The sequence below is a fragment of the Hyperoodon ampullatus genome (genome assembly GCF_949752795.1).
Source record: "Hyperoodon ampullatus genome assembly, chromosome: 5".
Classification (NCBI taxonomy): domain Eukaryota; kingdom Metazoa; phylum Chordata; class Mammalia; order Artiodactyla; family Ziphiidae; genus Hyperoodon; species Hyperoodon ampullatus.
The window spans coordinates 74,024,192-74,050,162 of record NC_136918.1 but is presented as its reverse complement, the minus strand read 5'-3'; the positions used below and the strand labels follow the sequence as shown (position 1 = coordinate 74,050,162).

General features: G+C 49.2%; 1 protein-coding gene across 1 annotated transcript in view; it reads right to left on the bottom strand.

Annotated features, from left to right (window-relative positions):
- The window catches only part of LOC307053766 (death-inducer obliterator 1-like), a gene marked incomplete at both ends in the record, with an annotated part of 28,698 nt that extends 19,816 nt beyond the window's left edge, over positions 1–8,882 (bottom strand). Inside the window, 4 exon segments of the mRNA XM_079705249.1 lie at positions 3,912–4,125; positions 4,914–5,126; positions 7,062–7,383; positions 8,047–8,882. Coding sequence (XP_079561375.1) covers positions 3,912–4,125; positions 4,914–5,126; positions 7,062–7,383; positions 8,047–8,882 — 1,585 coding nt within the window.
- Between the last annotated feature and the right edge of the window lie 17,089 nt (positions 8,883–25,971).

Sequence of the window (25,971 nt, the reverse complement as noted above, 5' to 3'; positions counted from 1 at the left end):
TCAGAGCCTCTGTGTAGCAAGGTCTTGCCCACGATGCTCAGGAAAGGCTGCCCTGAACCCACAACCCAAGGCCAGTGCCAATGGCCTGGGAGAAGTGGGGTGGGGGCAGAGCACCTCCAGGGGCCGCACACTGGCTGCCTAAGGATCCACCCAAGACCTGACCCGAGTCCAGGGCAACAGGGAAAACGCCCCCTCCGAAGAGCTGTCCCGGCATCACCTGCACCCAGAAACATATCACGCTCTGCAGCCAGGGAGGCGGCTGGGGGCGTGGTGGGGGTGCAGGGCTCTGCTGAGTGTGTGCGGGGGGCCCCCTCCCATTGTGCCTGTGTGTGGGGACCCGCGGAAGGTCCACAGCCACTGCCACTGTCAAGTAATGGTTTGGGGAAGAGGCAGAGGCACAGCTGCTACTCACCGAGGCTCAAGTCGGGTGTTGACCTTCGACCTTTTACACTCCTCCCAATCATCTTTTGGGAAGAGGACATTTCTGGGATAACAGAAAATGATCAGAAGCAACTAGCTCAACAGCATGTCCCTTATGCAGGCTACAAGCTGTGGCTATCCATCCACGTACTTCTGAGACGTAAATGTGCTACAGTCATCAAGACAGTGTGGTGCTGGCACAAAAACAGAAAGATACATCAATGGAACACGATAGAAAGCCCAGAGATAAACCCACGCACATATGGTCACCTTATCTTTGATAAAGGAGGCAGGAATGTACAGTGGAGAAAGGACAGCCTCTTCAGTAAGTGGTGCTGGGAAAACTGGACAGGTCCATGTAAAAGTATGACATTAGATCACTCCCTAACACCATACACAAAAATAAGCTCAAAATGGCCTAAAGACAGAAATGTAAGGCCAGAAACTATCAAACTCTTAGAGGAAAACATAGGCAGAACACTCTATGACATAAATCACAGCAAGATCCTTTTGGACCCACCTCCTACAGAAATGGAAATAAAAACAAAAATAAACAAATGGGACCTAATGAAACTTCAAAGCTTTTGCACAGCAAAGGAAACCATAAACAAGACCAAAAGACAACCCTCAGAATGGGAGAAAATATTTGCAAATGAAGCAACTGACAAAAGATTCATCTCCGAAATTTATAAGCAGCTTATGCAGCTCAAGAGCAAAAAACAAACAAACAACCCAATCCAAAAATGGGCAGAAGACCTAAATAGACATTTCTCCAAAGCAGATATACAGACTGCCAACAAACACATGAAAGAACGCTCAACATCATTAATCATTAGAGACATGCACATCAAAACTACAATGAGATATCATCTCCCACCAGTCAGAATGGCCATCATCAAAAAACCTAGAAACAATAAATGCTGGAGAGGGTGTGGAGAAAAGGGAACACTCTTGCACTGCTGGTGGGAATGTGAACTGGTAGAGCCACTATGGAGAACAGTATGGAGGTTCCTTAAAAAACTACAAATAGAACTACCAGATGACCCAGCAATCCCACTACTGGGCATATACCCTGAGAAAACCATAATTCAAAAGGAGTCACGTACCAAAATGTTCATTGCAGCTCTATTTACAATAGCCCGGAGATGGAAACAACCTAAGTGTCCATCATCCAATGAATGGATAAAGAAGATGCGGCACATATATACAATGGAATACTACTCGGCCATAAAAAGAAACGAAATTGAGCTATTTGTCAGGAGGTGGATGGACCTAGAGTCTGTCATACAGACTGAAGTCAGTCAGAAAGAGAAAGACAAATACCGTCTGCTAACACATATATATGGAATTTAAGAAAACAAAACGTCATGAAGAACCTAGGGGTAAAACAGGAATAAAGACACAGATCTACTTGAGAATGGACTTGAGGATATGGGGAGGGGGAAGGGTAAGCTGTGACAAGGCGAGAGAGAGGCATGGACACATATACACTACCAAACGTAAGGTAGATAGCTACTGGGAAGCAGCCACATAGCAAAGGGAGATCAGCTCGGTGCTCTGTGACCATCTAGAGGGGAGGGATAGGGAGGGTGGGAGGGAGGGAGACGCAAGAGGGAAGGGATATGGGAACAGACGTATATGTATAACTGATTCGCTTTGTTATAAAGCAGAAACTAATTTAAAAAAATGCGCTGGGAAGGTGGTCAGTGAGGAGGTGATGTGCAGAGGAGGGGGGTGGGGCAGAGGGAAGAGAAACCCGGCCTGTGAGCAGAGCCACCACCTCCTTGAGGCCGGGCTCCCCGCCCCTCCACCCCAATCTTCCCTCAAAAACCGGGAAGTCAGAACTGGGGATAAGTAAGCACCCACCCCTCCCCCAAACCCCGCCAGCTTTCCTTTCTCACTGTGCGCCCTACATCTGACTCCACACTCCGAGCCTGGGGGCAGTCTCCCGATTCTGGTCCACAGACATGGAAATCAACTGAATTGAAATCAATCACCCAGGGTTTTGTGGCTACACCTCGGTTTCCCTTTCATTCTGTCACGTGCCTATAACCAAATGAGAACATTCAGCCCAGGATTCCAACATGACGGCTCCCCACCCATTCACAGCTGGGCGATGCTTATATTTAGGTCCACTCGTAACCCCTGTAGAGGCACTACGGTGTAGAGGTGCTACAACTTGATGGATGTTTGCGACACGTTGTTAGCATGAAGTTCTTGCTTCAAACAACCTGAGGTGTGTTGAGACTCATTTTAATACAGCAACTGGTTAATTCTATATTTAACCACTCACTCCAAAAATCCAAAAATAAATACACAAATAAATATGTATAGAAACATATACACACACAGTATTGCTTGGCGGTTTACTTGCAACTCCATTTCTTAGGTCTTGGGTCATTTACATTCTCAAAATGCATCTAGTTATGCAGTCTTCTAACCACACTACATCCACGAGGCCTTCCCTCAGGCCACTGGCCTAAACAGCCCGCTGAGAGGAGGAAGCAGCACGTGGCTATAATCCTGGAATTTAGGGCCATTTAACCTCTTGTGCTTTTAAAAAAAGTTGCAAGAGTATAAAAGAGAGCATAAATAAAAACACAAAATGACCTTAATCATAGAAAAATAAGAATAAGATGTGCCCCAGAGCAATTTAAATTTCTAAAATTTAATTTTGGAGAATGAGCTGAGAAAAAGAAGAAGGAGAAAAGATTCAAGTTGCATGATCTCATCTGGGATTGCAAAGGTCTGTCTGAACTTGAAGCCTGGGTGGCATGACCCAGCAGTGCACGCCAAGACTCCTGGCCTGGGTGCTGCTCAGAGTGGACAGACATTGTGCTCACTTACTTTCAAGCACGGGAAGCAGGGTAAACAGCCTTCAAGACTGGCATGTGTGTTTATGTTGTGTGTAGTATGTGAATTGGACATAAAAAAAATTCCGGTTCGGTCAAGAATAATATAACTCCTGCAAATCATGCTTCAGTTGAAAATCAGCTACAACACTACTGTGCTAATAGTAATAGGTTCCCACAATATACAAAGAAGTGAGGGTCACGTGTGCTGGGAGCAGACCGTGTGGAAAGGCCCCCGCGTGGAGAGCCCACGGCGGTGACGGCGCAGTGGTGAACACCTGGATGACAGCGGACCCTGAGTGCCGGGCAGCGCGCCCCCTTGTCAGATTCTGCTGAAGATACTACACATACTTACCAGAGCCTGATAATAAAGAAAAGCAATTAAAGACATCAGTCGTCGGAGGTGAGACATTCAGCAACGGGGCTGGTATAGCTTTTTGGAAACACGGACAGGAAGTCCCGACAGACTAAGGATGGGCACGCGGGGCTCAGGTGGCCTCCTGGACTTGGGCAAGGGCTTTGATCTCTGCAGGTGCAGCAGAAAACACGGCTAGAACTCCTAGCTCTGGACAGGCCCGAGTGCACGGCCGTCCAGAAAGACCGGGAAGGGTCCAGAGCTCCCCCCCGGGTGATACATACATTTATACAACAGTGGCGGCCAGGGGGCGGCAGTCTTTTCTGGCTTTACTGCATTGTACTTGTGGTCGCTGGCCCACGACGGCGTGCTGCTCTCACAGGGCGGCTCCTTAGCGAGGACCTCACTCCTTGGAGGCACCACCGCCACCTTCCTCGCTGTGTTCTCCTTCTTGTCTGGAGCCGGTCTCTTGTGCACAGAAGAGATTTTAATGCCTGCCTGGATAATCAGTAAAGCCCCAATCATGAATGAGGTCAGAAATTAACCTTTGCGCATTTCACTCTGCAGTGAGGGTCACGACTCAATCAGCTCCTGGACCATCCTAAGCCCAATACACTGCATCTGCTCAGCAGAGGGCTTGGCTACTCCCCCACATCCAGCAGGCCCGCATCAACATCCGAACGATGACAAGGTCCCTGACACAACAACCCGTCAACCTAGCATCCTCATGAGGCGCTAGGCCGCCAGGATAACCGAGGGGCCGTGGAGTGAGGCAGTGAAGCAAGGCGGAGAGCACGGCAGACCGGGGCCCCGTGTGAGAACGCGCCCAAGCAGCACTGACAGGCAGGAGCTGCAGACACAACAGCACGTGGAGAAAGGACAGGCGTACAAACGACATCCCTGTACCCTACTGGGCACTCAGTGCGGTGCCCCCAGAACCCACTGGCCACCCCGCTGTGTGTCAACTCCCCGCACAGACTCCAGCAGGGACCACTCTCCTCCCAGCGGGGCTGGCGTGTGGGTGGACAGCTATTCCACGCAGCAGCCGGTTCCCACGTTTCTATCAGTTAATCCCTCGGCAGGAGGCGGAGAAGGAAAACATGAGAACACGTGCCTATTTGTCATTTCGACAAGAACACTGGTGGGCAAGACGGAGGGCAGTGTGAAGGTGCCTGCATCCCGTCCGGGCCTGTGTGCCCTACACTCCCCAAATCAACCCACCGAGCCTGTAACCTCCAGACGCCCATGGTTTGCACTACACAAATGGTTGGTTTCAGTCAACTTACCTGAACGCTCCATTTCTGAAGAATGATTTTTTCCGGCCTTGTCTTGGGTTTCTTTTTAGGTTTTGGTTTCTGCTCTTTCCCTGCGCTCAGGAAGCGCATGGTGGCCGCGGCGTGTTTCCGGATACACTCGCTGCTGCAGTAGACAGAGTCGGGCTGCGCCACGCTCGAGCACCCGGGGCCAATGCATCTGGCGGCACCAGGCGCCTCTAGGACCTGCAGGATCAGACGTGGCTTCAGTGTACTCACCCACCAGGTGGGTACGGCACTTTGTAACAGAACTATTTATGGTACCGAGATGACTGCTTTTAATCATGTATGAAAAACTGTGAATAAACATGTACCTTTGTTTATTCAAAACACACACATCTACCTCCCCTGAGGAAGGCCCTCGGCTTCTTACCTGCCCTTCAGCCACGCAAGAAGGGCGGAACCCTAAGCGGACCCGGCGCTCACGCTGCGCACTTCTGAACACAATGGGGTTTCACACCACAAGTAGGTTCCCTTATCGGGCAAATGGGCAGGGATTTTACCAACGCATTAAGATCCCAAGTGAGAGGATTCTGAGTTAGTCCAAAGGGTCCAACTTCATCAACTGAAAACCCTTCAAAGAGGAACTGAGCCTCCAGAAGATAGAGGATTCCACTGCTGCCTCTGCTGAGAGGGCGCCCATGCCTAGGCTCGGCGGGCAAGCTTGGGAGACGACACCCAGGACACCCAGTTAAACGTGGCTCTCAGAAACAACAGATCACTTTTTGCTATTATCAGGCCACAAAAATTGCCCGGGATATATTTTTCATGCTAAACCAAGTCGGAGCTTTTGGAAGTGGATCTTTCCCCAGCCGAGCCTCTGATACCTCAGGCCCCACAGACACCTGGAGGGCAGTCTTGTAAGACCCAGAGCAGAGGGGGCCCAGCTAAGCCAGGCCTGGATTTCGGAGCTAATAAATGTGTGTTGTTTAAGCTGCTGAACAAGTCTGTGGTTGCCTGCCGTGCAGTAGGAACCTGGTTCACTACAAGGGCTGAACACAGCTGTCCATCATCACTAGAGCATGTTCTGATGGTCGAGACTAATAACATACATGAACATACCCCTCCAATGTACTGGAGCAAAATCTTAAATCTCAAATTATGCACTTAATTGTTTTTCCTCCACAGAATCCAAGTTTTGCTCAGAGAAATACTTAAGTTTCTGGGTAGTCTCAAACACATCAGCAATCACAGGACGTTTCCTACTGACTTCCATTTCCATTCATTCTCTTCCTTACCAGTTATCATCATACTTCCACTCGATGCCTCCTCATACGCCCGTGACAGGTAAAATTTAAACGGTCCAGCCCTCGAGGCTACCTCAGTGCAAGGGGGAGACGGCGGGAAGCTAGGACACGGCCACCGCAAGGTCGTCTGCATGCCCAACACTGGCTAGAGCACGGGCTGTGGGGGCGGCATGGGCCCCCAATTCAAGGAAGGCCTGGGGTGAAAACATGCTCTGAGTAGGACGATCATGAGAGCCTCAGACAGCTCTCAAGATGCACGGAATCCATGACAAAGCATCACGGCCCTTGGGCAGGAGACACGAGTGAACAGACTTGGGAAAGGAGAAAACACAGCTGCACAAGCACTGGTGAGTGGGAGAACACCATAACAGAGGGCGTGCCAGCCGCAGCTGTCTTGTCAGCCTGGGGACCTGTGCGGTCACCACTGCTGGCCTTGGCATCTTGCTGCGAGGCAGGGACTAGACCACTGGTTCTCTCAAGGCGCTGACGGGTAATATAGGTGCACACGTGCCCCCGTGACTCAAAAATAATTTTGTTTGTTCACATATGTACGTCAAACTCCGGATCCATTCATGAGAAAACTTAAGGGAAGACTTACAAAAGTGAGTCCACTTATGGAAAATGTTAAGTCAGTAATAACAGCATAGGAGATAGATATGATTAACAAACATAGAGAAAGAATAGACAGGCGTGCCAGCCTTAAGCAGGTGCATGGACCTGGGAGCTCGCAGAGCCCAGCCCCGCGCCCAATGCCACTCCTGGGAAAAGCTAACTTATCTCAGGAAACAAACGCTTCTGTCTTGATGTTTCTGCCAACGGCAGCTGAGGGCTCCACAGTCACCTCTACCGCTGACCTTGGGAGACAGGTACTTACGGGCTGGAATATCTTGAGTTTTTTCTTGCAACTTGGGTTTGCAGCTTTCTCAATTCTAACCTTAATTCCTTGGTCTTCATTCGATTTCTGCTCCACGATTCCTAGACTTGTACAGTCCATGCCGTCGGCATCTGCAGGTCTCGACCTCGAGTCCTGCGTGCCTGTGGTCTCGGAGCTGGGCTCGTCCTGCACTTGCAGGATGGTGCAGTTTGGGCAGATGTAATCCTGCCCGTTCCTTTCCAAGAGCCTCCCTCGAGCCTCAGAAATGCCCACACAGTCGCCATGAAACCATTCTTCACATCGGTCACAGCGAATCATAAACCTGGAATGATAAAATAAGGAATGGAGATTATTATTAGTATTACGAATGGAAAGTGAGAGACCAACTCAATTTTAAACACAAGTCAAATTTCAACATTCTATTATGAAAAAAACAAAAATATTACAGACACGTGGACAGAACAGAATAAAGAGCATCCACGTGCCCCTCTCAATTTTACTAACATTCAATCAAATTTGCTTCATCTTTTCTTTCAGGGGAGCACTCTGCCCTGGACACCACAGTTCTTGTCCACAGGAGGGCAGCCATGCCTTTACCCGCCCCCTCCCTGAGCTGCCCCAACGTCCACACCACAGCCCAGTCGCAGCCGCTCTGGAGCAGCGTCACCCAGCGAGCTCTCTGGGACAGCAGATCCTCTCTGGTCCAGGCCGCCCTGTCTGTGGCTGTTGGGACCGAGGCAGCCAATGTCCCACGCCAGCCCCCACCTTGGTGGAGGGTGTGGCTCTTGGCAGTGCCCACCCATGCCGTATTTGTTTTTGTTTTTTGACAATGACTTGCTCGTCTTTCCCAAGAGAACAAGTCCCTCATTCAGGCCACCCTGGGACTCTCTAAACTAAGACGAATGGAAAACCCTCTCTGGCAATTTCCACACCTCGGATTCCCTCCCGGAAGCCTGGGCAGCCACTTCATCCCCCCACGACCCACCTGTTGTTGTGAGGCTGGCGGCACAGGCAGTACAGGGCATTGGGGTCGTACACTTCACATGCGGGCTTGTGTCGGACTGCGTCTCCGGGTTCCTCTGCATTCCCCCCTGGGGCCGCCCTCCCTTCCAGCTGGCTCTCTCTGTCCATTTTCGCCGCCTGGGACGCAGCCCCCAGGTCGGCCTCCGGCTCCTGCGGGACGGGCCGCGAACCCTCCATCGCATCGCCTGCCTCAGCATCCACGGTCTCCACCGGGTCCTCCTCCCGATGCTTCTTCCTCAGGCGGTTCTGGATGCCCTTTGGGGGCCTGTCGGTGGGCTCCTGCTCGCGCTTTCTCCGCAGGCCATTCTGGAGTTCTTTCAAAGTCAAACCGTCACTGTGGCTATTGGAGGTGTCAATCTCGTCGCCACGCCCTCTGGCCTTTGCCGAGGAGGCCGTTCGTTCCTTAGCACCCGTGCAGCCAGACCTGGGACCGCTATTCCCGTCCGAGGTGCTCTCCATGCTCCCCTCGGAGGCGCTCTCCGCTTCTGTCACTGGACAGGATGCCGGCTCCACTGAGGCCTCTAGGGACACGGAGGTGCCCCTCCGGCCCCGGCGCCGAACCGTGGTCAGGAACTCCTCCACCCGCTCCGTACGCTTCGGCTGCCTTCCGCTGCGACGCAGCGACGGGCTCTGCTGCTGCCCGGGCAGCGGCTCCAGGGAATCCACCTCCGCATCCCTGGCGCCCTCGCGCTTGCCGATGGTGGTCCTCCGGAACCTCCACGTCTTCCTGAACACTTTGCTGGTGGGCTTGATGGCCTTGGGCGCGTCCTCACCACTCGGGTCATCCTCCTCGTCCATACCTAACAGGGAAATGCAACCAAACCACGCCAGGCGTCAGCCAGGGCCGCGGTCCAGGCCCAGGACCGGCACCCACCAGCCACGACAGCGCACCAGAAGGGGCACCACCCGCACGGAGGAAACCCAGACACAGTGAATCGCAACAATTCTCCACCTACAAAAACCGAAGGCTTTTCCTAAAGTGCGCTGAGAGGATTCAAGGTGATCTCTGAAGAAAAGTGTAACACTTACGGAGCTAATGTTCAGTAGAAAAACACAGCTAGCAAACCAAATCTGTGCATCTGTCGACTGCTGAGGACCAGGATTTGTACAAGATGTAGCGGGGAAAGAGGAAGCGAGCAGCAGTGCTGCCAGGACAGGACAGGGTGGCGGGTGCCTCGGGCTCTCCCGCACAGAGACGCGGGGCCCACCTGGCTCTGCCCGCAGAGCTCGGTGGACAGAATGCCGTGCTGGCTCCGGGCCTAGTGCTTGGAAGCCCCGAGCTGCGTGTGAGACGTCTGACCACGCTGCTGGAGGGATCACGTGGAGATGGGGGATTCGGACCCTGAACACCCACACCCAGCCCCCGCTGAGCCCTGCCCAGATTCCCGAGCCACGACTGTGTTGACACAAGATGGGCCCATCCAGCTCTGCACGCAGGGTCTGCAGCAGCAGACCATCAGGACACTGAGAAAATACTGACCCACGCAGCACCTGTGGTATTTATTTCTTCTCTCCTCTTTCTAACAGACTGTTTAAACGGTCGTGTTTGTGAAAACTTCACTCCTGTTTACAATGAAAAAGCCTGAAAAAGATAGTATATACCTTGAGAATTTTTTCCCAAGCTGCGCGGGCTTCAATTACATTTAAATGCTAACGATGACTCAGGTTTTACGCCATGATCCATCCCAGGGGAAGGACTAGTACAGAATGGAAACCTTCAAACAGAAAACACACAAAATTAAAAATCACACGTAACTGAACTCTCTTTTTCGTTCCCACTAAGTATGGTCACCTCCCATTTCCATGTCCAGCTCTGCAACTCCCCCACCCTGGGCCTGGGCCCACACTCTCCCAGGACACTTGGAAGCTTGCAGGAGTAGCTGTGGCATCAGCACCTGTGCCACCAAGGACCACGCCACTGTCCTGGTCACCCAAGTCTTTCTGCAGGAAGGACTCTCCTCTACAAAACACAGTTCTCACCAGAGACAACATACAACGTCATCGTAAATGCACTAAAGAAATCACCCATGTAAAAATAAAGTAGTGCTCTGAATCAGATTCTTAACACACAGTTAGACACTCTTCAAGAAATCTTGGGCTAAAGCTTAAACCACTGCAAACAAATACTAATGTCACATCAGTTTCTTTACATATAATGCTGCTTTTGAAATAGAAAACATGACATCTAAACTGAAAATTGTGTTGCTGGCGTTTAACACTATTGCCACGTTACCTGCCCCACACGGAAGCTTGGGCGCTTCTTCCGACTTCCTAGGAACAATGAAAACCTGGCCGATGCAACTGCGGGGTCCAAGGGAAGCGCCAAGCCCCGAAACCCTGCTGCTGCCGGTCACTATTCACAGATTACAATGCAGATTATCTCGAGACTGTCACCACGGAGTAAGCTCCTAAAAGAAGACAACAAAACAGTTTAAAGATTTAAAGCAACTATAACTAAAATCATGTTTAAGAAAAAAAAGGCATGAAGCTTTCCAAACAATCTCTTATTTGAATGTACATTACATGACCCACAAAGACACTGGGCGAGTCGACAAACAATATCCACAAAACAAAGTCCCCTGCTTCCTTAAGGACTTTTAAAGAAGGGAAGATACTTTGACTACACTCTCAAAGCAGGGGGCTGGAAAGGCCTCCGCTTGCGCACTGGTGGGGAGGAAGCTGGTGGGCAGAGGGCAGAGGCCTCAGTGGGAAGGAGGGTTTCAAAACTGATCATTGGTACCAGCTGCTTTCCAATTACAATCGTACTTTTAAGATGGACCCAGGTCAGTAAAAACCCAGAGACAGAGAGAAAGGAACAAAACATGAAAAGATGAACACAAAAATTACACATGAAAGTCATTATTTAGAAATTCTTTTCTTTTTAAATTTATTTATTTAAGTTTTGGCCGTGTTGGTCTCTGTTGCTGTGCGTGGGTTTTCTCTAGTTGCAGTGAGCGGGGGCTACTCTTCGTTGTGGTGCGTGGGCTTCTCATTGCGGTGGCTGCTCTTGTTGTGGAGCACGGGCTCTAGGCGCATGGCTTCAGTAGTTGTGGCACGCGGGCTCAGCAGTTGTGGCTCGTGGGCTCTAGAGCACAGGCTCAGTAGTTGTCGCACACGGGCTTAGTTGCTCTGCTGCATGTGGGATCTTCAGTTCCCTGACCAGGGATCAAACTCGTGTCCCCTGCCTCGGCAGGCGGATTCTTAACCACTGTGCCACCAGGGAAGCCCTAAAACACTATACCTATGTCATCCTTTTAGTTAAAAATCTAAGGAAGATTTCAGAGGACTAATGTGATGATGATTGAACATCACCGGGGTACAGCTCATCTATGTGTATTTACATATTGAAAGAACGTTTCTCCTCCTGTGCCCTCATTCAATCACGATACCTAGTTTGCTCCACAAATGTGTCTCTGTTTCTAGGTAAGTCCGCAGTGTTAACATTTTAACACATTTTGCTTTCTAGACCCAGGACTCCCTGCCCGCAACTCACCTCTTCCTCACCTCACACCAACTGCCTCCCCTCTAACTGTGGTCTCCTTGGGTGACCTCAGAGCAAACATTCCGTCCCACCTCCTTTTAAAGAGATAGCGACCATCTCACTCTGGTCACCCCCGGCCCCCCATGGCCACCACCTCTCTCACATATGGTCAACCCATCTCAAAATGAGAAACTTCTCAGGAGAAACTGTTCAGAACAGTGAACATGTATAAAAGCAAAGAAATTACGATGGTCTCAGGAATTAAAACGTTTTTAAGGTTTGTGTTAATCTCAACCACCCACCCAAGAAAAAACCCATGCCTCTGGATTTGACTTCTGAATCATCAGAAAAGGAAAATCCAGCTATTTCTGTTAAGTGGAATGAAGTACTTTATTCAGAATACATCATATCATTTTAGATCATCTGGTTCATTTTGGTTCTTTTTTTTGATTTTACATTTGCAAGATCGCTTTCATAATTTCTTCCCAGAAATTCTAAGGTAAAATTTCAGGTCACGAAACAAAAACAAACTCCTATGATCAAGGCAAAAGTTAAAAGAGAAAAATTGTGTTCTGTTCCTAACACAACTTAAAATGTGGGTCCACACACAACAGCAGGTCACCAAACGGTGCTCACACCGTACTAGTAACAACTTTTCCCCAGAGGAAAAGAACGGTGGGCGGTCATCCCTGAAACTGGGAAAAAGAAAACCTGGAGGCAAACATGATGCACTGAGATACTTTTAGATCTTTACATTTCTAAGTGCAAATGTCCTCTCAGCTGAAAACGGCTCCACTTCCTAAGCAGACCTAGGAATACCAACACGAAACCTTAGGTTCCCCCAGGCCACCCAAGGGCAGGAAGCAGCCCACCACCTCCCAGGCAGCTCTCCAACGTTTTGCTGTCAAGGTCCCTTTATACCCTTACAAACTGAGGACCCCAAAGAGCGGCTGCTCATGTGGGATATGTATTTCCAAAATTAAACCTGAGAAAGGCTTTCAGAATTGTGGATGTTCCCTGATACCACATCAAACCTCGACAGGCCGCAGTTCCATGAAAACTACTTGGGACACGAATCTGCAACCACAGCCATGAATGCTCCACACCTTCCTGCGTCGTAACGCACTCTGAAAACAGCTTTTGCCTATGTGCACGGTGGCCAGTTGGACACGTGCAGAGTCCACACGCTGGCACATTTCATTAGACGACATGAGACGCATCTCTTAATGTGAGCGCCCATCTCCTGAAATGTCTTTCATTACTGGGAAGCCATCAAGCTCAGGGTGGCAGATAAAAGCTTTTCCAAATGCTAATTTTCCTTTAACACCGGAATTTTGTCATCAGTAACAAATATAGTCAGTTGAATTCCTCGAGTCTCACGCTGTGCATCTTCGAGAAAACGCCTGACACACACCACCTGAAAAATGCAGTCCATCGGCACTGCTCTGCGGCCCCTGGCTGCGGGCGCCTCTGGCCCTTCAGGGGCACTACCAGGAACCTCTGTGCCAGCAGTGCAAACGCCGACCCGGCAGGGCTGGCTCACGAGGCCGACTGTGACCCTGGACAGGGCTTCTGAGCTCTTAGCCTCCAAAGGGTTTCAAAACACACCATTTCCGGTAGCTCAAGAACATTCTGGATACACGCCAAGCCCTCACACGAATCCGCACTCCAGTGTCAGAGGAGAGGAAACATTTGCTTCCACAAAACTGTTCTAAAGCCCCACTTCGTTTTCCCTTCAGACTATACAACCCTTGGAAAACGTTAAGCTGCCAGAAGTGATTTTCTTTCAAGCAAAACCCAAAATACGCTCCCCAAACAAACAACGTGGGTGCTGCCCGACTCTACAAGCACGTAAATCTGAAGGCTCCACTACTACAAAGCTCGCCACAGGTAAGTAACCGCATCTTACCCATCTGAAGATGCTTAGTTCTATGCACTGGAGACTAATTTCTCTGAGATACTTTAAAATGTAGTATATAACCACAATGAAGCTCCTATTTTCACAGCACAACAAACACGAGAAAACCGTTGCGGCTTCTCAAAAACATAACACACAAGCGTGCACCTGCCCTGCCCACCTAGCGGCAAAACAAGGTGGTCCTCCGAATCTCACACCCCGAAACAATATTCAAAGCTAACAATTTTAATTTTGAATCAATTCTAACCTGCGGGTCACAAATTATATCCAGTGCTACAACATAACCTCATTATTTCGCTCACAAATTATATCCAATGCTACAACGTAACCTCATTATTTCGGACTCTGCTAACTCAACTTATGGTTCTAATAGGCTGGGCCAAAGTTCTCAGTTACGGATATTTCACGTTAAGAGTCTTCCGTCTCATGACGAATCCTTTGCTGGGGATGAGGAGGGATCGAGAAGGTGCTGAGAGTTTTATGAAGTACTGAAAACAGCAAGCTTTCACAATTTCACAAGCTTCTTGCACAATTCCGTTTTTATTAATGGGACAGTCACTAACGAGGCCACGCCCAGGAATTTGAGAGGACATGCGACATCCTGCCGACCTGGCAGCGGTCCCTCTCAGCGACCCCACGCTCATCCTGACTCGACTGCCCTAGTGGCACTGCAGTCCTTTAGATGGCCAATCCAAAGTCTGCTGCTTGCCAAATAACACTGTCATTCAAATTCCACTGAAGCAAAAGGACCCACAGCACGATACGCTTCTCAAGCGGTAACTACAGAGAGAAATCTAGGAACCACCTGCTGTTCAAAATTTCTTAGGTGTTTTTGCTTCACAGGTCTGTGCAGACAAAAAGTAAAACTTGTTGCTTAAAAGCTCGCCACGACTGGTGCCTCGGCAAAGCTCTGGTGAGGCCGGGACCCCAGCTCCCCCTTGGCGGGCGGGCAGCGGGCACTCTGCTTTCTCTCTATCCACTTCCTAGTGAAAACACAGGCTTGTGACCTCGGTGGGCAGCTCTCCAAAAGCGCTTCAGGAACAACCAGCAGAGCCACCTGAATGCGTCCAGGGTAAGGTGGAGGAAACGAGGCTTTCCCTGTCCTCTACGGAACCGCTTGCTACCTTGGATGGACTACTCCTGGGGTCTGCACGTTTGTGCCCCCAGAGCCCTCCTGAATGGGATATCTGCCCTGGAAAAGAGGCCCCAGACCCCACCTGGCCCTGCCACCGGGACCCAACTGCCCCGGCATCCTGACCTCGGGCCTCCCGCCTTCAGAGCTGCAAGAAATCAAGTCCACTGTGTCAAAGCTCCTAGTCTGTGGTCCTTGCCACGGCAGCCCGAGTGCACTGAGGCAGCTCCCTCTTGTCTCTCAAGGAATAAGAAGACATGGCTTCAAACACTGGCAAGGGACTCTCTGAATCCTACACCCTGGGGGTTGGTGATTGTAAGACAAGGCCCCCGCCAGGGTCTTAGGGACCCTCTGAACTGCACAGGCTCCTGTCCTCACCGAGTCTGCAAGATGGGGCAGGTCTGGCTAAATGCCCAGGACAACACTGGGATGGGCCCCCAAACGGGAGCCTCCCCCATCCTTCCCCAACCAAGACAGAGGGTGTGACTCTGAGGTGGGTGGGAGGGAGGGTCACAGAAGGGACCTGGGCACAGTAAGTCGCTCCCCAGGACAGTCAGCCCTGCTGGGCACCTCAGGGGTTGCTTCCTAGGGACCCTGATCCTCCAGCTCCGCCCCCCTAACCACCCACCCTATCGCTTTCACATCCGCAGTGGTCTGTCTGGGCCCCGAGTGCACCCGGGCTGGCTACTCCCTTCCAGCACCCACGGGGGCACTGCTGCCAGATCCCCGTGTCACCCGTAGCACCCAGTGCAGGCCCGGTGCACCGTGTCTCGCTGCGGCAAGAGCTGTTGGTAAGGATCCGGTGAGAGGCTGTGGGTGAGGACAGCCTACGATAAAGGCAAAATGCCACCGTTCCCTCAGGCCCAAAGACCCCTGGGGCCTCCTCACCCACAGCGCACCCCGGCTGTACTCTGGGGCTCTGGTTCCCGGCGGTCCACTTTGAGGGGGATGTGTGCACTGAACCCTCTTCACTGGGGACCACAAACTAGCCAGATAGTCCACGCTGTTCCCAAAAAGCAAGAACGTGGTTGAGGGCCCCCTGAAAACATTGCCTATCTTCTTAAAAGTAACCCATTTCCCCAGGTGTTAAAGTTCAGAGTCAACTGCCTTTTGAAATTCCCATTTCTCAACAACAAGAGCATTTCTAACCATGACCTACAGCAGAGGTTCTCAAAGTGTGGCCCCCGGGCCTTTCAGGAGGGCCCTCCCAAGGTCAAACTATTTGCACAACACTAAGGGCACAGACGTGGTGGTTTCTCAGAAGCCAAATGACAGAGATAGGACGAAGGAGACAAGAGAATCCGGCTACTGTCGCTTAAGCCAGACGTTCAGGAGACCTGCAAAGCCCTAGGACAACACTACCTTTCTCATTAAATTGTTTTTCTTTTGGAACATAGTTTCCATAAAGTGTTATTTACGTTAGTATTTTTAAGTATATTTAAATGTCTCATTTTTAATGCCAAATATGGAAAATATCAACAGACACAACATAAACAAAAGCCCTTTGGGGTCCTTGTTAATTTTAGGTGTAAAGGGGTCAGTCTGAGTATGGCCAACGGCACAGACTTGACACTACTGGCTACTTCAAAGGGCTGCTCTTGATGGGCCAGTGAGACTGAAGGGCCGTGACAGTGACGCTCCAGGAGGCTGCTCTCCCAGACCCTCCCCACCTCTCCTCGGATGACTGAGAAGGCACCAGTTATGAAACGGCAGCATTCAGAGGGACGGCCACCCAAGTCCAAAGAGAAAATGGCTGGAGGAAAAAACCAAAGGCCTGCTGCTGTCTCACAAGTACGTGCTTCATGAGTGGAGCTGCATCTCATGCCACAGGCCAAGGGGCAAAAATAATGCTTGGAGACCTTGGAAATGCAAAAGTCAAGAATTCAACTGTATACTTGAGCTGGAATCTTCCTTTCTTTCTCTGAGATTAGAAGAGGCCAATGTCTACCTTTGGGGGGCAGTGGGGAAGGTCCAAGCTTAAATAAAGCAGTTATTAAATAAAAACAGGATTTTACAGATCCACGCAGAGCTCAACTTGAGGCAACTTCTCCGACTCCTGCCACCACTGCCCGGGTCGCAAAAGTGCAGAAGAAAGCCACCTTACTACTAAAAACACAAATACTGTTTAAATTACAATCTAACAAACCTAAAGAGCCAATGGCTAGCACTGACCTAGCCCTGTCTCCATGGGGCACTGGGGGCATTTCAGGGGGACCACTCCTTGTGCCGGCTCAGCATGCCAAGTCCTGACCAAGGCAGCCCCCAGTGTCCTCCTCTGCTGACCACAGCATGACCACACCCACACACTAACAAGTAGGGTAAGTCCTCTGATAAGCAGATAGGGGGCTGGGAGGCTCAAGGGGCAGCACCACGGAAGAAGGCAGGCTTCACACCAGGGTGTCCCTGCCTTCAATCCCAACTACAAACCTAACAGCTAGGTGTGCTGCCCAGGGAAATGGGGACAACTGTGAAACTCCATCGTGTCAAGTGCCAGTCAGAGTATGATAAATAGCCTGTGTCATTTGTAAGGGGGCTCCCAGCATGCCTTTTTTTTTTTTTAAATTAAGGGACACAAACCAATGTCCATCACCAGGCGACCAGTTTGAGAAAAACCCAGAAACAGCCATATGATGCAATTCTTTAAGACTGTAATTAAAGGATGATGAACTCCACAGCCCCTGCCATGGAAAGAGCCCCACACCCTTGAGCGAAGCCAGCAGGTAACAGTTCCCAGCACATCTTGACCCCCACCCCCACCCCGCCCCAACCAAGTTCACAAACACATCCACAGCTGTAACTGGGCTTCCAAATGGTGCCATTTCTGGGGTTTCTGCTCTCTTTATATCCTTTCATATTTTATATCCTTTCTTTATATCCTAATTTTCTCTCTATATAAACTTATCTTTGCAACCCATACACAGTACAGCTCTCTTTACATTGGGGGAGAACCTCATTTCCCTTCCTGTAGTAAAGGTGTATTAAATACCTCTTGAGTGTCTCTATCAGCGTATGAAAAACAAAACCATAGCACCTAAGTTTGACACTCAAGAGAGAAACTTCTGCTTTACAAATTACAAACAAGATAATCACACCGACTAAGTAGGTTGTACAATCACGGCTACAACAATTCTTATTAAAATGCGTACAATTACCTATTCAACTTCACGCAACAACTTACCCTCAAAATTAGAGGTGACCTTTCAACAATGCAGGAACTGGACTCCCATCCATTTCCCGTGGATAACTTATACTTGGCCTCCGTATACAGCAGACTGTGCAGTACCGTACTATTTACTACTGGAAAAAGTCCCTGTGTAAGTGCACCCGGACCGTTCAAACCCATGTTGTTCAAGGGTCAACTACACTACTCAAACAAATAAAATGAAGAGAACAGTATGGAGGTTCCTTTAAAAACTAGAGTTGCTGTATGATCCAGCAATCCCAGTCCTGGGCATGTATCAACCTAAATGTCCACTGATGGATGCAATGGATAAAGAAGATGTGGTTAATGTATACATCAAAACATTACTCAGCTATAATGAAATGCCATTTGCAGCAACATACATGGACCCAGAGATTATTATACTAAATGAAATCAGACAAAGACGAATATATATCACTTATATGTGGAATCCAAAAAACTTGACATAAATAAACTTACTTATTACAAAACAGAAATAGACTCAGACGTAGAAAACAAAGTGTATCCCACGGCCCGCATGCTCGGGCAGGGGGATAAATTAAGAGTTTGGAATTTTTAAAAAAAAGGCCTAAGCGAGAGACTCCAGGAAGTGTGGGTGCTTAAGATCAACGGAGCTCAATGTAGACCGTTACGCCTCCTCCTTCCCAAATAGTACATGTCCATTAGCTTTTAGTCACAGAGCCTTTGCAGTGGAATTAACACACATCATTTGATGCTGGCCTTAAAGAGAGTAACATTAGGTTTCCACTGTACCTGACGCCACCATTTCAGTAAGAAGAAATGCAAAAGGGACTCTTTAAGGGAAGTTTTTCTTAAAGGACTTCCCGAAGCCACCAGTTGTATGAGAAATCAGGCCTCTACTGGACACAGTGCCAACTGCAGGGACCCAAGGACAACAGTGAACTGACCTGTAAACATTCAATCTTCGCTCTGTAAGAGCCAAATGGAAGTCACTTGGTAGCCTGCAACACGTGGATAAAAAAGGTAAAACACGTCATGTTAACAGAAATAAAAAACAATCAGTACCTGGAACATCTGGAAAACACACACACAAAAGACCCAGTCCGCGGGCTGCCAGGGAAGGGGCTCCGCGCCAATAAGGCACCCTGTGCTCAGTCACGGAGAGACTTCCAGTGTCAACAGCAGGACCCACAACTCCACCGCCAAGAAGAAAACGGGAGCCGAGTCCCCACTCCAAACCCTCCCCGCCTCACCAAGAAGATAAACCCCACTCACACGAAGGGCCACCTGAAGCACTGGGCGTCGCCCCGTGTCCAGGTTCCAGTGACACATTTCCTCAACAAGCCATGGTGATGCTCACACACGCATACATGCTGGGAGGGGCACTGCTCGCCAGAAAGAAATGGTGACCCCCGGTAACAGCAGACAATCAGGGGAGGGGCCAACTGCCCAACTTTGAATTCTGCCCTTTCTTATCAGAACATAACTCGCTTCGCCTGGAACAGCCTGAATTTAATCGAATACTAATAGAAGACAGTTCTCGGTGGAAAATCAGAAGGAAATTAAAGATACGCCTTATTCCTAAACTCACTGCTAACCTAAGTCTGCAAGAACACGGGCAGCTAGGAAACAGAAGGTGCTCAGGAAATGCATTAGGCAGAACGCTTCACAACAGGGTTGGGGCTGGGCCTCCCCAGGCGACCCCTGAGACGTCTCTGCCGTGTTAAGATGGGAGAGCAGAGGACTAGACGTGGAGACGTGGATGTTCAATACACGCCACCCTCAAGTGCCAACAAGGGGCCCCAGGCTCCAGGGACATGGCTGCCGACCCTCACAGGACCCCATCACACACGTCTCCAGGGCTGGGAAGGCCACCCTTCTGCTCCCTGCTACAACCAGGGTGCTTGGCACACAGGATGCAATAAATGTTTGTTGAATACAACGAGAAATCGTTCTAAAGGTCACAGATCTTATTTCCTTAAAATCCATGACTAAGATATGGGGATATGTGCACGTGGATAACTGAGTCACTTTGTTATAAAGCAGAAACTAACAAACCATTTTAAGCAACTATACTCCAATAAAGATGTTGGAAAAAAAGAACCAGGGCTAAAGCACCTTTCTTGGAAACATGAAGGCAGGGACTACGTAGCTCTGGGGAAATCATGGAACATTTGTTTGGGGTTGGCCCAACGGCCCAGTTAGAACCCAGCTCTGCGATCTGGATTGCTGGATCTGGAATCAAGGGGTGCCAATGGGGTGGCCCCTTTCCCTATTACCTCTCCTGATGCCCCGCAGAATCTGTGCTTCCTGTCCTGTGACTCTCGGTTCTAGAGGGCTCAGTCCCGAGGGGAAGAGAACTTCCTTGCAGGGACGCAGTGAGGCTTCCTGGGGCTGTCGCTGGAGGCTGTGGCCTGGCCACTTGGGACTCTTCAGGCCCAAAGCTGGGGTGGCAGGGCCCGACTGTCCAGGGTGAGGAGCCGGAGAACCCAGGTCCTCTTCGTCCTCCAGGCCGGTGGACAGACACAGCGATGCCCTCGGGCCCGACGGCTGAGGCTCAGACCCGGCAGAAGCAAAGGTTTGGGTCACCCACCAGGCCACGAACTCCCAGCAGCTGCTCGGGGGCCCAGGGAGCGTGGACGGGTTCATGGAGGAGGGTCGTTGTCGGTACCAGCGCCGCGGCTGCCACCAGGAGTGACGGCTCTGACAGCCGCGCCTCATCCTGCTTCTGATGGAAACGTGTCTGCGCGTCTATCCACCGCACGCTTTTGTTTTCTCCTCCTTGCTCGTCCCTGGTCGCGTTGGATGCGACGGGAATGGCCGGCCTTATTCCCATGGTCTGCAGGACCAGGAAGCCCGCCCAGAAGTGACGGGAGTTCCGGTCCCCTCTCCTGGGGGCGGGGACAGTGGCGAGGAGGGCGTCGTGTTGGGTGGGAGGTGAGTTTGTGCCTGTCTTCCTTTGGGAATTTGGCTCAAAGGGCGCCTGTAAGCAAGGCATGCAGGCACGCGGGGGGCCGAGATGATGGGTCCACTCACCCAAATTTGGGTCCACTCACCCACGCACAGTAAGGCCAATCTACTGACACTGGCTTGCAGTGAAAGAAAGTGCAGCTTTTATTGCGGGTGCCAAACAAGAACTTCAGGTCTTTTGAGCAATAGCTGCCCACACTGCTTCTTTGGCACCTGCAAGAGACGCTGAACTTTTTTTCACTGCAACTGGTGGCAGCAAATTGGCTTTACTGTGCGCAGGCAAGTGGACCTACATCTGGTTCAGTACCATTCAGCCTCATCAATAAACAAACAGCAAGGAAAATAGGCAAGGGGAGCCGTAACAGATTAAAAGGTATTGAAGAGCCGTGAACCAAATGCAGTGTTTGGATACTGACTTAAGTAAGTCAACAGTAAAAAGACACTTGTGAGCCAATCACAGAAATCTGGACACGGATGGAGATTAAGGAAGATGATGATGACGTGATTGTGCTTTTAAACAGCCCTTTTCTTTTTAGAGATACGTTTGTGAAGGAAAATGATATGACATCTGGAAATGCTTTAAAATAACTCAGTGACGGTGGGAGGATGGCGATGTATAGGTGAAACAAAGTTATGCCTGAAGCTGAGTTATTGCACACGGGAGTTCATTATTCTAGTCTCTCCGTTTTTGTGCATGTATACATTTCTGTAAGCTTTTGTTTTTAAGCACAGCATTCCTACACAATTAAGTCTAAGTTTATATGTTTTTATTGCGGTAAAATATATATAACATAAAATTTGCCGTTTTTTACCATTTGGAAGTGTACAATTCAGTGGCTTAAGTACATTCACAACGTTGTGTAAACATCACCGTTATCTATTTGCAGCACTTTCTCATCTCCCCAAACTGAAACTCTGTCCCTGTGAAACATGTTCCCTCCATCCATCCGCCTCCCCCAGTCTCTGGCCCCCCTCATTCCACTTTTTGACGTTATGAATCTGATGACTCTAGGTACTACATGTAAGTGGAATCATACAGTATTTGTCTTTTTGTGTCTGCCTCTTCCCACTCAGCATCCTGTTTTGGAGGTCCATCTATATTGTGAGGCATGTGTCAGAACTTCATTCCTTTTCATGGCTGAATAGTAATCCATTGGCTGTACAGACATTCTGCTTATCCATTCGTCTGTTGATTGGATTGTTTCCACCACTTGGATTGTTTCCACCTTTTGTTTACTATGAATAAACCGGCTATGAACACTGGTATACAAATATCTGTTTCAGTCCCTGCTTTCTATTCTTCTGGGTAATTCCTATTCTTTTGGATCATATGGTAACTCTGTGTTTCACTTTTTGAGGAACCACCAGCTGCACCATTTTACATTCCCACCAGCAATCCCGAGGGCTGCAATGTCTCCACATCCTCACCAACACTTCTTATTTTCTTTTATAAGAGCCACAGCCAATGGGTGTGAACTGCTATCTCACATCCATTAAAGTGCTTTTGATTTGCATTTCCCTGATCATTAGTGATGTTGAGCATCTTTTCATGTGCTTATTGGCCATTTGCTTATCTTCTGTGGAGAAATGTCTATTCAAGTCCTTTGCCCATTTTTGAATTGTGCTGTCTCTTTGTTGCTGGACTACAATAGGTTGATATTTACTTTGTGTCCAGGAAGGGAAGTATAAGCGCTCTCTCTGCTGCCACTGCGCTGACTTCTGAGTCATCTGGAACGGCTGGAGCACTCCACCTGTCCACACGCTAAGTGGCATCCCAACCAAGGCCATCTGCCATTTGCAACAACTGTCTATGCTCAGAAGCTATATCTGCACATAAATACATTCTAATTTCCTTCCCAAAATTTAAAAGATTTTCAACGGGTCTTAATGCAATGTAAGATGAACCATGGTTTGATATATTGGTTTCTATATTCTGACACCCAAAGCCCAACTATAAAATATTTGCCTATATTTCAGAAGGTAGAATTTACCTTTGAGAATACCTAAATAGAAGTCAGAAGGAAGACAAGAATCATATCTCAGATGTCAGAAAGTACTTCAAGAGATTTTCTAAACAATCGTCATAAAATGAGGTGGATAGCCCTGGGCACCCGTCTTTATTTTGAATACTTCTGCCAGCAGTGGGGTTAAGGTGTAGCTCAATCTAGACTCTCACGAGGTCCCTGGGACTCAGTTCATGGGAACTTGGGGTGACCGTGAAAGAGGGAGACAAGTGGACACCTCCCGCCCTTGACTGCCTCAAAGGGAAGCTAGTAATTGTTACTCTGCTCTCTCAAGTAGCGTCTATTTCAACGAAACGTAAGCGAAATAGCTGAGTTTGAAGGGATTTTTACAACTCATCAGACACCCTGAGATGACCTCTGGTCAAAGTTGGATATTCACATTAAATTTGTAAATAGGAGAAGGTCAATAATAAAAACTATTTTTAGTAGGAAAAAGAAAGACTGTTCCAATTACATGTCAAGAAATTATACCAGGAAGTCAGGAAGAGGAAGAAAACTGGTGTCATCTGTACAGAGAGACGAGAGACTTAAAGGAAAAGGGTTAATGAAACCAAGCGGGGTGACAAACTTCGGGGCCCAGGTGGGAGGGTGTGCCCCCGACACTCAGCCACGCCGAGAGCCCCACAGAGATGGGACAAGGCCAGTCACGGCGGGAGATGCCACGGGGGCTCTCAGAACCACAGGTCTGACAGACAAGAGAGGACAGGAAAGGCCTGAACCACAATTCGTAACTTCAACCTAATAAACATACAGAATTCGCCAAACAGAGAATGCACATCCTTTCCAAATAAACACACGATTTAAAAAAATTGACCACATAAGAGGTCACAATGGAAGTCTCAACAAGCTTTTAAAAACTACCATCTTCACTGATCACAATGTGATAAATAAATGGGAGAAATAGATAAAATGCTGTTCTTACAAAGAACAGTCTTATCTGCAAAACAGAAACAGACTCACAGACATAGAGAACAGACTGGTGGTTGTCAAGGGGGTGGGGGTGGGGGATTGATGGAGTGGGAGCTTGGGGTTAGCAGATGCAAACTATTACATATAGGATGGATAAACAAGGTCCTAACCCTATATAGGGTTACAGTTCCCTGTATAGCACAGGGAACTATATTCAGTAACCTGTGATAAACCATAATGGAAAAGAATATGAAAAAGAATGTATGTATGTATATATATATATATACGTGTGTGTATATATATGTGTATATACATATATATACACCTGAGTCACTTGGCTCTACAGCAGAAATTAACACAACATTGTGAATCAACTATACTTCAATAAAATAAATTTAAAATAAAAAGGACAGAATTCCTACTGCACAGGAAAGGGAGAAGTAATAGTACAGCTGCACCTGATAACTGGGGCTGGTGCGCAAGGACAAGTGGGTGCGGGGCGGCCCCCAGCCCGTCTTCAGGTGGAGGAGGGAAGACAAAGCAGGGGGGCAGCGCCACCGTCCTGCCCAAAGACTGTGATGGTGACACGACACAGGAGAGGGCAGCACAGAGTGAGAGACTGCCCCACAGCCCCAGAGCCTGGCTAGGGTTCAAGGTCATGACCCCAAAATGTCACCTCACAACCACTGTGTCACCAGTGATCCTGCAGTGGGGCTGGACGGGGGAAAATGGTGTAGAGGGTGTTATTGGGACAAGAGGCAAAATTTGAATTAGATAAGAGTATTACAGCAATGTTAAGTGTCCTGATTTGGGCCATTGTATTCTGGTTATGTAAGATAATGTAATAGTCTTTAAAATCACAGACTGAAGTGTTTGGGTATCAAGGGGCATGGTGCCCACAGTTTACCATCAAATGGTTGAGACTGCGAGAGACAGAACAAATGGGGCAAAATGTGAACAACTGGGTAAAGCTGGGTGGGCACACAAGGAGCTCTTAGCACTCATCTTGCAATTTTCCTGCAAGTTTAAAATTATATAAAAATTTTTAATTACCATAAATAAATACAACGAATCATCTAAATCCAGGGTTCTACAGGCACCTGTCTGGCCCGATCTCTTCAAAATCTCAGTGCCGTAATAGAAACTGTGGGGTAGGAAGGACTGCTATAGCTTAGAGACAGAAAAACGTCACTGAAGGCAACACAGGAGCATGGCTGGGTGCTGGTTTGGAAAAACACGCAGCCATAAAAGTCACCTTTAGAACATCTGGGGGACATGGGAATACGGACTGGGTAGTAGATGGTATAAGACAATGACTATCGACCTTGTGAGGTGTGAAAACGGCACTGGCGTTACGTGGGCGACGCAGGCGTAAATATTCAGAGGTGACGGGTCATGACATCTGTCATTGTCTTTGAAATTGTGCTGTGCGCGTGCACGTGTGTGTTAAACATGGGAAATGTTGACGGCTCACACTAGGTGAGGGGAGGGCAGGTGTTCAGTGAACTCTGTGCTCATTAGAAAAATAAAACAAAGAGAACCACCTGCTTGCAGACTCGTTTACTCATTCTCAACTTCTCCACCTGACGCCTCCTGGGCACTGAAAACCTAGCCCGTCGGACACAGAACGTGGCTTCCGCCCCACCCCATCCTGCTCGTCCACACGTCTTCCCATTTCAGGAAACGGCGCCACCCGCCCACCTGCTCCAGCCAGACGCCCCACCGTGATCCCCACTTCCTCTGCCCAGCAGCCCTACATCCACCACCGCGGGCCCTGGCCAGTCACAGCAGAGCGGCTGCGGCCTCTGACCAGGGTCTGTGTCTCCACTCCTGCCCACCCCCAACCTCTCCTCCTGGAGTCCAGTCTCCCTGCTGCACAGCAGGGAGAGCCATCTTTGCAGCATGTCAACCAGACCCCACACCGGGATGGAGGTGGTCCATTCACCCTCGACCTCTCAGCCGCTTCCCTCCAGCCCACGGGGTCTCTGTCTTATTCAAGGTGCCCCCAGTGTCTGGGACACAAGCCTGGTTAGAGTCGGAACAGACCTGTGGCATGACATGTGTACTGAAATAATTTAGGAAAATCACGGAAGACTTTTGGGTATCACATCTTTCAAAATGTTCATGCAAGGAAGAGGGGGAAAGTCACTAAGGAAACAGGAAGGACACAAGGGTTTAAGCTACCTACATTCTAATTCCCCCCCAAGTTGCTACTGACGTCACTTCAGCCTGTTTCCTGATGGGTCTTGTAATCCGACCCAGAAACAATCTACAACTTCAATGTAACTAA